Here is a 12,996-nt window from a genome sequence, read left to right on the forward strand (position 1 = left end):
GGCACATTTTGACGTATACCCAGTTTGTTGAAGTGACTGACACTGTGTGGGAAATCATAAATGAATGACACGGTAATATGACCTCTGGGCGGGTCGCGCCCATTGACAGCACGGTTGTTTTTGAGCACCATGGCCAGCGACACACACAAATACGGTTGCTAGGTAGCTTCCCTCTGCACGTACCGACCAGAGGAGGAAGAGCCGCACCGACGCCTACAACGGCGAGTTGGAGGAGTGTGGGGGGGGGGGGAACAACTCTCAGCCACGGTGAAGCGTTTGTTGTCTTTTTTTTTTTTTAAACAGTTAGTCGATAGTTAAAGAAAATGTGTTGACGTGTCACGTGCGCCCTGCAGTGCACTAAATATCACGGTGGTGCCAGACCGAGAACGCAAACTTCAGCACTTCGCTTAGCCCCGCCCCCCTCCTCTCACGAGGCAAATGGTTTAGCCCATGGACTCGCTCCTGCGCTCGTGGGACTACAAGATACTGATTCTTTTTTGTTTGTTTCTGTGTCTATGTCAGTTTTCCGTAGTTGACTCCTTCACTTGTTATAAACACAAGCCTTGTGCACACTCTCGGGACGGGGCGGGCCTCCCCGCAGCGGACAGGGTGTCTCTCCGGTTCGTTTGGATGAGACCAGAGAAAGAGCCGCACCGACAGTGCCCTGGAATAAAGAAGGTACGGTCCTCGCCTCTCCATCCTTTGCACGCTAGCGCGGCTAAGCTAACATTGCTAGGTCCTTATGCTTCTTTTGATTGATTGATTGACTGTCAGGGATTTCTTTTTAGGGGGGGTAATGTCGTCGCACGCCCCCAACGCGCAGGACAGTTGAACCCTATCGTTGGCATGACTCTCCATTCGTTGGCTGCCTGCTGCGTGTCCACTGGCTAGCAGCGGATTGTTCCCCCCCATTCGATCCCTCCACCTGCCCCAGCACAAGTGGACGGCGACCCTCATGCTAGCTACCGCTTGCTAGCATAGCAACGATATACATTATGTTACCACACCAAGGCGTGAGTGCAACCAGTTCCTTTGGCAACCTTTATAGACAGTATATTACATTGCGAGGTTTAAGCAAACCCAGTTAATGCTATTATATAGACGTTATTTCTGAAGGGGGGGGGGGGGGGGGGGGGGGGGCTACAATCTGTCCAGTGAACTGGAAGATACCATGTTGACTGGTTCTCCAGGAGATGACCAATCTCGAGAGAGAGAGGACTACTTACATAATCATAATCATATCATCAGCAGCTTAACACATGAACTCTGCGTGGCACCCGTGTATTCTGAAGTCTTTAAATTAATATGGGATATTCATTGCAGCATTGCAACCATAGTATCTGAGCAATTAGGCTTGGTTGCAGAGAACACCATTATTTGCGGGTAGGTCTGGTTTACATGTTCACTCCAAAAACTGGTCTTCTACGTGGTTCATTGGGCTCATGTGTTTAAAATAACACAACCGATTTCTTCTTCTTCCTGTAACAGACCCAGTTATGAGAGCAGGCCTGCTTTTCATTTAACTATTATAAATGTGAGGAGTGGGATTGTTTTTGACTTCTCACGTGTCTACAAACTCTTGCTTGTTTTTTTCAACAGTCTTCTCATGCGATGATCGGGCAGGATTAGCTCAGAAGTTGGAGTAAAGTGTTAAACTCATATGCATATGTGCTGATAATACACATCCACACATACAAAGCTCACTTTATTTTTCACAGCAGTGCAGTGCTTTTGAACAAACGCCTCTGTGCACATCGACAGAAAATAAGGTCACGTGAGATTGTCGTCTATATACATGTTTAATAGCATTTTGGCTGAATTTTGCTTTTGACCAGTTTGCCTGCATCACCGTAGAGTCTTGTGATGTAAAGTAAAGATTAACATTCGGCTGTTTGTTGGTGTATTTCAGTAACCCGTGGGCTGACAGCTCCCACACTTGTTCCTCCTCATATCTGGAAGAAGGCACGGAGCCAGTGTTGGGTCACTGGTCTGAGCTAATTTTACCTCCACTGTCAATTCCACACCAACTACTTTTTCCTGTGAGAGCAGTCTGCACACTCAGCTATAATTTTTCCTGGGAGGAAAGTGTGGTGGTAGTGGCCAAATAGATAATGATAGAAGTAGAAGCAGTTTTTATGAAAGGGAACTTGCAAGAATACTGTATTACTTGCCCTTTTGAGTGTGAGAAAGTGTGCGGTGAAAAGGGTTTATACTATTTGTATGACATGTGGTCCATTTTCTGCTTGACAATTCTTTTGTTAACATTTGCTTTTCAGTCAAAGATGTGCAATAGTACAGCGTATCTCCGTTCTTAGCCAGGATCTCTGCCCTCTTGAATGGTCATACATACCCCTAAGTCCCAGAACTGCTGTAATGACAAGATCGGGGCACAGCGCATGTACTGAAGAGAAAAGAACTTGTGTCTGCAGATCCTGTTCTTGAACACAAAGCTTAGTGGTGTTCCCCAAGCGTCTGTATTGATTCAGTATTTTACTACTGCCTTCAAGATGGAGTTTCTTGTGAAGCGGTGAGAACATAAAACAAACCCCTCAGGGATGTACTGCTGATTTTCAAAAAGGGACTTGTGTAATAGGTGTGACACTACAGAGTCTGCTGCTTTGGTTCAGCATTTCCTTTTGCTGTCTTTGTGCTTTTGATATAAAAGAGGGTAACGTATTTTCTAAGTGCCATTGCCTAATGATAGTAGTGACAATATGTGTGTGAAGATACAGGTTTTGAGCCTGAGCCACTTTGTTTCCTGATATTGTTCCAATAAATGTTTGACAGACAAAATATATATATCTGAGAGAGAACCATGACATACAGAGATGTGCATGTGTTACCAACTTGCACAGGATAAAAAAGGGGAAGAATATGCATAACAATGGCCTGAAAAACAGACATGTGTCTGTTATGCATTCAAGCCAGCGAAGCAGAGAGTGATGCAGACGAGCAGCATGTAGAGCTGACTCGCTACAATAAAGCCTTTCTGCATTGTGGGGCCGAGAGGAAGTGCATGAGCTCAGCAGCCACAGGAGCCCTACCCATTCAGCTCTGCTCCATTGTCCCTGTGGCGCACTCTCCTGGAGAAAAGGTGTCACTGCACCAGAGGATTAATAAAATACGGGGGGAGGGGAAAGGATTTAGTTAAGATTTTGTCGTTAATACTTTACTGAAAAATTAGTTGTGGTTATGTTTTGTAGTGCTTGCAGTAAAATGTAATGGAGAGGAAAGTTTAAAGAAACCTGTTTTGATGATGTTCTAATGTTGACTTTGCAACAAAAATCTTTGAGCGGAAATTTGAGCAAACAGAGGTTTGATAGAAACTGCAAATTCTTTTTAAAAAACATCTTCAATTCTTTGAGCTATGGTCTGGAATGGTCATTGAGCTGAATTCAAACCTGGGACGTCACCACAGGTTGTTAAGTGATAACAGTTCCTCTTATCTGGTTACATTAAAATCCCTCCTCTGAAATGTCAATGACAGTGAAACCACTCCCTCTTGTGGCTGAGAACCATCACTGCCACTAAAGACAAATAAGGAAAACGAGAAATGACCAAAGTGCCTCATCTGTGACGTTTTATTGTTGCCGGGCAAATGAAAGCCGTATACTGAAATCTGAGTTGACATTTTACTCTAGGAGGAAATTTTTGTTGAAGTTTTGTGAAATGGCTCTTTGGGTTGTCATGGTAGCATGACTCAAAAGTTTAGGCTCTTGATGTAAGATATTAAAATCTCGGAAGCTGAAGATCTGAAACAGATTTACAGATTATTCATTGATAACGATTTATGTTATAGCATTACTTTTAATTTAGTATTGTAGCTGCTGTCGCAGAATTAAATATGGTATTTAGTGTTGATTAAAAAAACAGAAGGTAATAAAAAATATATAACAATAGTCTCATACATTTAATAAATGTGTGAAACTATAGTGTGCAGAACAATTACAAGTAACATCACAGCCCTCTTCTGGCAATGGCGAGTATCTTTCAGAGATAACTTGCATTAGCGAATGCATTGTGTGCTCTACTTATATGTGTGTGAGTTTGAAAGTGTTTCATTGCATCACATGTGCCTGTACGATCACCTCTCTGCTCCTGACGGTTTACATGACACCACGGTCCAGTGCACCTATTGAGGCAGCCTCCTCTGTGTCCTGTACAGAGCCAGTGCAGCAGGTGCCGGCAGGTTGTCAACAGCACAGCTTGCCGCTTTTTTTATCACTCTGACTCTTTGTTGTTGCTCTCTCCATCTCTGTTGATCTCATTCCAGTCTGTGCTCCCCAGGATCAATGTACTTACCTCGGGCAGGCCGGCCGACAGTAGAGACGACTAAGCGATCAAGAAATGTGACTGGATTGATTTGGATATTGATCAAATCGATATGGTTGCTTTTCAAGTCAGATCGTGTGCTTATCTTCCAATGTGTACATGTGCATCCTCAGGTGTATCTGTGTGTGTGGACAGAAAATTGAGGTAGGTAGGAAATGGGCTTTTCTCCACTAGAGGCCACTGTTGATCTCTTTATGAAATGCAAAAGAAGCACAGTGAACTGTAGATGTACTAGTTTATGTTTCTTATGATGGATGTGGTGTAAATATATTGCATGGTCCAATACCCTGCATCTGCTAAGCTCCATTTTTGTTGATTGGGATTATTTTTCTCTAATTTCTGTTATTTTTTTATTCCATTTCCAACCATAGGAAGAGTCTGAGCGAGTGACTGCCTCGCTGGCATGCACTGATTCACATGCAGAATTCACCATGATTATTAATTCTATTTGTAAATAGGAAGTTTTAAAACTCTAGTGGTTACCAGACATTTTGACCTGAAAAAAAGAGGCATTGCTTTCTTGAAACTGCTCCTCACAGATTGGATGTGTTTATGGGTTTGGCCAGGTCACCCAAAGAGGGATTCATTTTGTTTAAATAATATGACTTTGAGAGGGAAAACTATCCAATAATTCACAAACATGTTAGTGCAGCATTGATGAATATGCTGTATTTGTGTAGCAGAAACATCTCCTGTTCACCCTCTCTCTCAGCCCCTCAGATTTATCTTGCGACCGCAAGCGGGAGGACAGCTTCGGCCCATTTGTATGGATCATTGTGACTAAACATTTCGCAGCTACGTGCACTATGTGCTCTGTGGGGTTCATGAGCAGCTGGAATCGTTCCAAGTACGGTGTAAGGTGGGGAAACAACACCAGTCTATCACTTGGATGGAGTCTCCCTGAATGCTGTTTTGTCCTTGACAATGCAAAGGACCTACATCCCCTGGACACGAGGACCCACAGTGACAAAAGGAGAACATGCGAACCCCACACACAAAAGAAGACAGGGACTCAAAACAGTCCCTTCTTGCTGGGAGGTAGCGCTTTTAGCCACTGAGTCACTTTGTTGTTCCAGCCAGCAAAATAATTTTATGAGATAGGACATCTCAGCGTTGTTTGATTACCTCCAAAAATGGTCTGATGAGTCACACGCAGACCACAGCCAAACAACGAGAGAATTTGGCTGGTGACTGGTGTTAATTTCCCGCACTGTTCATGGCCTGGAGCAGCCTTTTAACAAACCACTGTAAAGATGCCATCTGTTTGAATGAAGTGACCTCCCAGCCATACAATGAAACCCAGCTGGCATAAGCATTAGACACAATGAGACACCGCAAACTCTCCACTTGACAACCACATTAATATTTCACAATGGTTTCGCGGAATACCAATTAGTCCAGCGGACATCACACAGCTTTGGACAATTTCACTTGTAGTGCTGCCGTGTCAGAGCCGCACTGATTTCTCCCTGAACTGCTATGATCAATGTCAGATTGACTGATGTCGAGTGCGATAGGCCCATGTGCTGCTGCTGATGCTGCTTTACATCAAAAGCGTGTCCAATGCACTCCAGTCCAGCAAGAAAAAGTACACACGCTTTGCACTGCACACACACCCTCTGAGCAGCCTGCTGCTCTGCATCTGTAAAAGATCTTTTTTTTTTTCTCTTCTCCTCCACAGGCATTCCTATCTATCCCTCTGTCCACCCCCTCTCTCCCTTTTCTCCTCTTGGGTCTGTAAATAAGCTGGGGCTGTGTAGACCCTTGAGAATCCCTCCCCCACCCACTGCTTTCCCCCCTTCAAACTCCCATGCCTGCTCAGGCTCTGCTGCTGCTCTCTATGTTGCTGAAGGGCACCAGGGAGATGCTCGGATAATCCACTGGGCCATCCTGAACCACATCGTCCATATACAGCCGGGAAGGCTAACTAGTGCAAGTGTGAGAGAGCCCTTGGAGGGTGCAGTGAGTACCCCTGTGAATACGGCCCACCAAGCCTAGCAGAAAGCTCGGCTTGCCCCCTCACTCCTCCAGCACCCGAGATGCCCTCTCCTCCCAACGATGGAGGTGAGTAAGAGAAGTCCAACTCTCAACCCCTCCATGACCCACAGGGTTATTCTGTTAAATGGGTAATCGGTTTGCAAATTCTTGTACATACACTGTTAAGCATATACTATTCTCTCATGCATAGAGCCACACACACATATACACACACAGCTAATGATAAAAGGATCATGAATGGATGAAGCTACACTTAACTATTCATTTATATTCTAGCCCCATCAACAAACCCCACTAAAACCCCAGCGGAAATTAGAGAATTATATTTGGAGACTCCAGCACCTACTGCCAGGCGGAGCACAAGCTGTGACTGTATCTAGTTTTGTTGTGTGCTTGTTTCGTCCTCCAGAGGATCAAGGAGCGTCCCCCATGAACAGGCCATCTGTGGGCTTGTACCAGAGCAGCGGGAAGAGGAAGGTGCACACGAAGAAGAAAAAAGGCACCATCAGCACCAATGTCGCTGGCACCAAATATGAGATCGGTATGATAACCTATACATCCGAGGATGTTAAAATGCTTTCAAAATGACAGTAATAAAAGCCAAACATGAAAATGTTCCACGTTCATTTTAGACACGTTTAAAGTCAGGTTTGATAAGGAGATGAAAACAGGAACATACACTACAGAAATATCAGTGTACAGAGATAAAATGTCTTTTGATCTCAGAGTTCATCTAGTCTGAGAAGCCACTGTAGGATGAAAAGAGGCTTTCTGGGAGTTGGGTGATGAAACCCTTTCATCGTTGTACATTATCCTAGTATTGATGTTTTTTGATGGAAAACAAGGGAGTAGCCTGAAAAGGCTTAGCAGCAGTGCAAGTGGCTGCGGTTTCAGCTGCCTTACTAATACAACTCCAGTCAGGACACTACTTACGCCCAACATGGTGGAAGCACTGTTAATATTAACGAACACATGTTAGTAAGCTAAATTCATATCAGATTTCGTGACTGTGTGTACACTGTATAACACAAAGCCTCCGAATTCAAGCTTCTGAATTCATATTTACATTTTCCAAATGAAAATTTCACGAGTGAGTGGGAGCAGCATGTTTGATGGTGCCGCAGGTAAGATTAATGTACTGTGACACAGTGAATTGTTCTCAGTGTGGCTCGGTCAGTCCCTCAAAACACCGCAAATCCAATCACGATGTTGTCTCAACAATGAAATCTAATTTGCTGTGGCCGATTGTTCGACGGCGGTCACTGTAACGTAATGTCCCAAATGAAAGCTGTTGCAGTTGGAGTCCAGTGAAAGTGAATTCCCACAGAGAAAGCTCTGCCTCGCATACATACATAAATCTTTATTGAGGTAATTTAACTTGGCAGTGAGGTTTTATTTATTTCTTTTGTTTGAGAAGGACCAAAAGAGCACAGTAAGCACTCCTCACATGCTCTGTATATTGTGTGGCAGCAGAGCTCTCAGGGGTGAACTACAACCAATGAAACTAAGGAGTCAGCAGCAGCAAGTAGAAGTTAGGGGCTGCCGGGATTCTGTGGGAAGATGGGAGTCTAGCTGTGAGTCAGTTCGCTAGCTGTGACGAGACCCTCTCAGTGGCCATTCTGAGCATAGTGCAGGGCTATTGTGAAGGGAAATTAACACTAAGGGCCAGATGGATGGCTCGTTTTTGCTGTTACTTTTTTTCCCCACCTGTCTTTTCTTGTTTCAGAATTTATAGTATTGCAGCTTAAAGGTTAAAGGTCAGGGAATATGGTGCTGGAAATTTGCTTCACACCCACTGAGAAGGGACCATAAACGCTGGGCCTAAGGATATATGTTTAGTTCGATGTGTAAGCGGGGATTGATCGCAGCTTTGTATGCAAAGCCCCTGCTGGTCGCTGTAAGCAGAGGCCTGCTGTGACGTAAACCCCTCCCAGTTCCACTTAGTAAAACACTGTTAACCTCTACCAAAGTTAACAGATGGATGGAGTCACATACAAACCATCCTTTTACCATTCAAGTGCCACCATGCAACATTAGGCAAGCCTTCTCCAGGTTTGTGAAGGCTTTCAAGAAAATTAATTAATACCATTTCGTTAGGGCATATGAATTTTTCATTACTCACTGAATAATAAATAGTTGTTGGATTAATGTCAAAATGGGCTCGCCACCTATCTCTCATAGTATGGGGTTTCCACTGGGATTTGAATGCATTATGGACAATTAATTTATCTTTTTGAAGAGAGGCATGACGATTGGCTGCTCTGCAACCGCCCCATGAATGGTAAATATTGCTGTTAGGTTTTTGATCTATAATGTCCTGGACCCGTTTCGCTCTTAATGTATACAAAAACAGAATCTAAGCCTACCAAACACTGATCTATGAGGTAGAAATATTTGATGGTATCTCATTTGGCATTTGGCATTTCAGTAAGCTGCTTTTCCATCATCAAAATGGCTCTTGAGATGCTTTCCTACAGTGTCAAGAAAGAATATAAAGTGTATTTAAATTACACTATTAACTGAGTACAATCTAATGAATATTCTCCCCTCAGTTCGTATAGTCATCAATGAGATGGACTTCATCAAGTCCCGGGACGATGACGAGACTGCCAACCTAATCTGGAATGACTCGGCTGTGCAGCACGAGAAAATCGCTGAGCTCAGGAATTATCAGGTAAGGTGCATTGCCGCCATGTCAAGTCGGTACATCTTGGCAACCTAGCGGTTGGATGATCGAACTTATGACCCGAAGGGTGTCAGATCCAATTGCTGCATTGAAACGGAAAATCTGGATTTTAACTTTTTCAGTGTGCTCCAAGAAAGCTGCTCGGTGGCAAACAGCCAAAGATTATGTTACTGATCAGCTCCCTTGTGAGCGGCCAGGAATTTAAAAAAGTTTTGAGGATCACGTCTCTGTTCAGCCGACTTTACATTACAAACAAAATAACATGCCTCTAAGTTGAAATAGATGAAACAGTGAATACTTAAATTATTCTCTGATGAACAAAACAAACCCTTCCTTCAAATATTTATTTTGGTCAGACATGATTTTCTGCAGATTCCTTGAGCACAAGGTATTCCTAAATATATTTAGAGAGAACAAACCACTAAACCACTTGATGCAAAGCATCTCGCAGGCTTCACTTAAAATAAAATCTGATCTGTAACAATTGCTTTATAGTTATTGTTATTATTTAACTGGCTAAACTCAGCAGTGAACATGTCACATGCCTACAAATAGGTTTGTCAATAATTAATGAAAAAACCCCCCACCTTTTTAGTAATTGACACTTTTATGTCAAAAGTTTGAAATGCTAAAAATAGAGACTTGGATAAACAATATGAACTCACGTTGACGAAGCTAGGAGGAGAAAATATGTTTACGAGTCAATTTCACTCTTTATAGCTAAATCACAAATCTCAAAGGGCTTTCAAAGAACTTTAATAAGAAAAAATTCTAAAATAAACGTGATGAATGTGCAAAAATACCATGTTGCATGTGTTGAAAAGTATTTAAAAGTTAGATGTATGGATCAAGACTAGTGGAGGTAAGTTGTATTATCCTTACAGTTATTTTACAGAAATGGTCATATGTGCACAAAGTTTATGACAAGTGTCCATTCCACACCATGGATCAGGTTGCTGAATTTGATCATTTTCGGTATAATGTGGTATCTCTGGCACCTTACCGGGGGCAAATTTGGTGTTGGCACACCCTGCCATACAATAACTTACACCCATCCCCAGTAGATACAAAATAATCAGGTAGAAAAATAGGAAATATTAAGAAAGAAAGAGGAAATATAAGAAAAAAGTAATGAGAGCAGTTAAAAAAAATTAATAATGTATAGAGACATTTTGGGACAGATGGAGGCCAATTGAAATGTAGTTAATGTCAGAGTCAAATAGAACAGAAAGAAAAGGAAAAATTGTGAAAGATGGAGAGACTGGATCTGCCCATCTGCTTTTCCTTAGTCCCCGGGAGGTAAGAGGGAGAATAGCAAACAGGAGAGGGAGGTGGACAGAGTGAGCGGGAGAGGAAACAACGGAGCCTACACACAGACAGATGGGAAGACTGACAGGTCGACTGACAAGTTGTGAGCAGCAGGGGGTGGTGGGGCAGGTTTCAAATGTCACTCTGATGTTGATAAGACAGGCTCGAACAACAAGGGCTGCTCTGTGGGTTTTGTGTACTGTTCCGAGCGGGATCTTACCTCTGTTTGACCTCCCTGTCCTGCTGAGTGAACTTGGCCGCTCCCCCTCTCCTCCTGGCGTTAGCCATCCATCTTACCGGGTGCTTATTTGATTAGACTGGGCACTAATGATCGATTAAATCTCAAGAATAGTCAGAGAGTATGGCTTGTTAGGACAGGGGCAGTGAGAGTTCAGTTCAGTAGATTGACTATTACAAATATGGTAACAGCGTTGCATGTACAGTAGCAATGTGGCCAATGTTTCACATTGAACCAGTGATCTGCTGTCAATTGTTTTCACTTGGTCCTCCCTCGTGGTGGTTCATGAGATAATGTCTCAGATGAAAAGTCCCCCAACAACTGGTTTTGATTTCCCTTCACAGGCCCTGCCATCTCGCGGCAGTGGCATAATTGTGCAATTCTTCCGAATCCTTAATTACGTCTGTCTCGTTTGGATAATAATCATGGATTCCTTTTACGCTCTGCGTTCTTGTTTTTTTTTCTCTCCTTGCGTTCTCCTTCTCTCTCCCTCTGTTAATTTTCCCTTTTCCCCCCCCCTTTCAGTGATGTACTGTGAGAGTTTGCTGTCAAGTTTCAGTTCATACGAGCCTAATTAACGCCCCTGTTCAGGCTCATTTGGTCAAAGAATACAGACAATCCAGGGTTTTCCCTTTACCCCACCACCCCCCCTTCGACGCACTCAAAGCAATTCATTCAACTGTCACTGCAGGAGCTTGTGATGCAGAACCAATTACCTCGGCCCCTCGGAGTTGAGATTGATCTTTCTTTTTTTTTTTCTTCTCGCCTCTTTCCTCCCCAACCTTTAAAGTGTAAAAAAAACATGGTAAACTAAATAAGGGTGGAGAAAGGTCTCAGCGTCACCTTTTTGTTTTGAGTCCGTAATTGGGCATAAATGTCAGGACATCGTAAGCTCACTTCAGGTTGCTGCCTTTAATGTGCTCATTTTTATGAAGGGGCGGGGGTGGAATTGAGTGGCGTAATGGCCCTAACAACATTATTATGTCTGCCTGTCCCTCTGTAGAGAATTAACCATTTCCCTGGCATGGGCGAAATCTGCCGGAAAGACTGCCTTGCGAGAAACATGTCCAAGTAAGTTTTCTGTCTCCCTTAACACAGTAAATTAGATTATTACATTTCAAAGCTCAGTATTAAGCCAGCTCCCTCTCTAAGACCTAACAACCCCGGCGATTTTAGCATTCCACCATAACCAGCCCATAAACAGAAGAATACACTGCTTTAAAAGCATGGCATGATTGTCTACTGTCATCGAATTTTAAAATGTATTGGACTTAAAATTATTCCAAAAGTGTAAATTTTAAGAAAGAAATGCAATCACCTTACCCCGCCTCTATCTCTGCAGAATGATCAAATGCCAGCCTCAAGAGTACAGCTTCATACCCAAAACCTGGATCTTCCCAGCCGAGTACACTCAGTTCCAGAACTACGTCAAGGAGCTACGCAGGAAACGCAAACAGAAGACCTTTATCGTCAAACCTGCCAATGGAGCCATGGGTCACGGGTAGGTCAGAGGCCAGCGAGTTGCCCCCGAGCAATATCTAACACATCGGCTGTAAGACTGAGAGAGTGACATAAGGAGGGGATAGAAAGAAAGTGAGTGAGTCAAAGAAGGAGGAAATTAGGCGTAGAGCGGAAAAAAAAGGACGAGCACAACAAAACATGGTTGTCTGTGGAAATAGCATTATGGCTGGGACCATGAGTATTTCAGCTGAGAGGGTGTGGTGAATCTAGTTGCTGCCTCATTGTCCATGGTCACACTCTTTATAAATCAGAGGTTTGTCACTACACAGGCACACACACACACTGGCACGATCCTTGGCAGTTGCTGTACTTCCTTCCCTGAAGGTCTGTGCATGTGATTATTGGATTCCTTTATGAGACACCATCAGCAGAAGGGACCAGTCTGACTAGAAAACCGACCAAGGTGGCAGCTGCAGTCTACTCTGTCTCTCAATAGTGTCTCTCTATCAAGAGCTGAGCAGGCTGTGGGACCTGAATTCATATTTCATACTTTCTGTCCAATAGGATATCTCATGTCATGATGCCACATCTCTATTTGTCTGTTGTCTCTCTCCTGACACATGAGATTGTTAAGTATTCATAGAATCAGCAGCAGCAGTTCCTGTTTTTCTTTTTTTCCAACTGTTTGGGTGGTGACGTGACCCCTTTACTCTCACATTGACCGGTTTATTAGGTACACCTGTACACTCTGAATCCCAGTATTCAGTGCACTTGAGCAGTTGTGTTTCTGTTGCCGTGTCAGAGAAGTGTTGACTCAGTTATTCTTGAACCTACAGTGAACAGTGCTATATTTGGCTCGTTATGTTCTGTCCCCCCTGATGTGTGGGAAAAGGGGTGGACAATAATCACAAAAACTCAATTCTTCAAAGAGCTGAGGTGACTCCCCTCTGACACAATGTCAACACAACTGAAC

The 12,996-nt window shown here is 43.4% G+C and overlaps 1 protein-coding gene across 7 annotated transcripts in view; it reads left to right on the top strand.

Annotated features, from left to right (window-relative positions):
• The first annotated feature begins 281 nt into the window (after nucleotides 1-281).
• Nucleotides 282-12,996, top strand: part of ttll7 (tubulin tyrosine ligase-like family, member 7) — a 65,169-nt gene continuing 52,454 nt past the window's right edge. For 2 of the 7 annotated variants that reach the window (XM_035648108.2, XM_035648112.2), the window contains exons 1-6: nucleotides 282-678; nucleotides 6,014-6,396; nucleotides 6,740-6,871; nucleotides 8,883-9,004; nucleotides 11,566-11,633; nucleotides 11,905-12,063. In XM_035648108.2, coding sequence (XP_035504001.1) covers nucleotides 6,372-6,396; nucleotides 6,740-6,871; nucleotides 8,883-9,004; nucleotides 11,566-11,633; nucleotides 11,905-12,063 — 506 coding nt within the window. In that variant the 5' untranslated portion in view covers nucleotides 282-678; nucleotides 6,014-6,371. Of the gene's footprint in view, nucleotides 679-788; nucleotides 1,014-6,013; nucleotides 6,397-6,739; nucleotides 6,872-8,882; nucleotides 9,005-11,565; nucleotides 11,634-11,904; nucleotides 12,064-12,996 lie in introns of all 7 variants that reach the window. The other 5 variants (XM_035648115.2, XM_035648116.2, XM_035648113.2 and 2 more) reach the window with 3 other exon arrangements.

Source organism: Scophthalmus maximus, chromosome 13, assembly GCF_022379125.1.
Source record: "Scophthalmus maximus strain ysfricsl-2021 chromosome 13, ASM2237912v1, whole genome shotgun sequence".
Lineage (NCBI taxonomy): Eukaryota > Metazoa > Chordata > Actinopteri > Pleuronectiformes > Scophthalmidae > Scophthalmus > Scophthalmus maximus.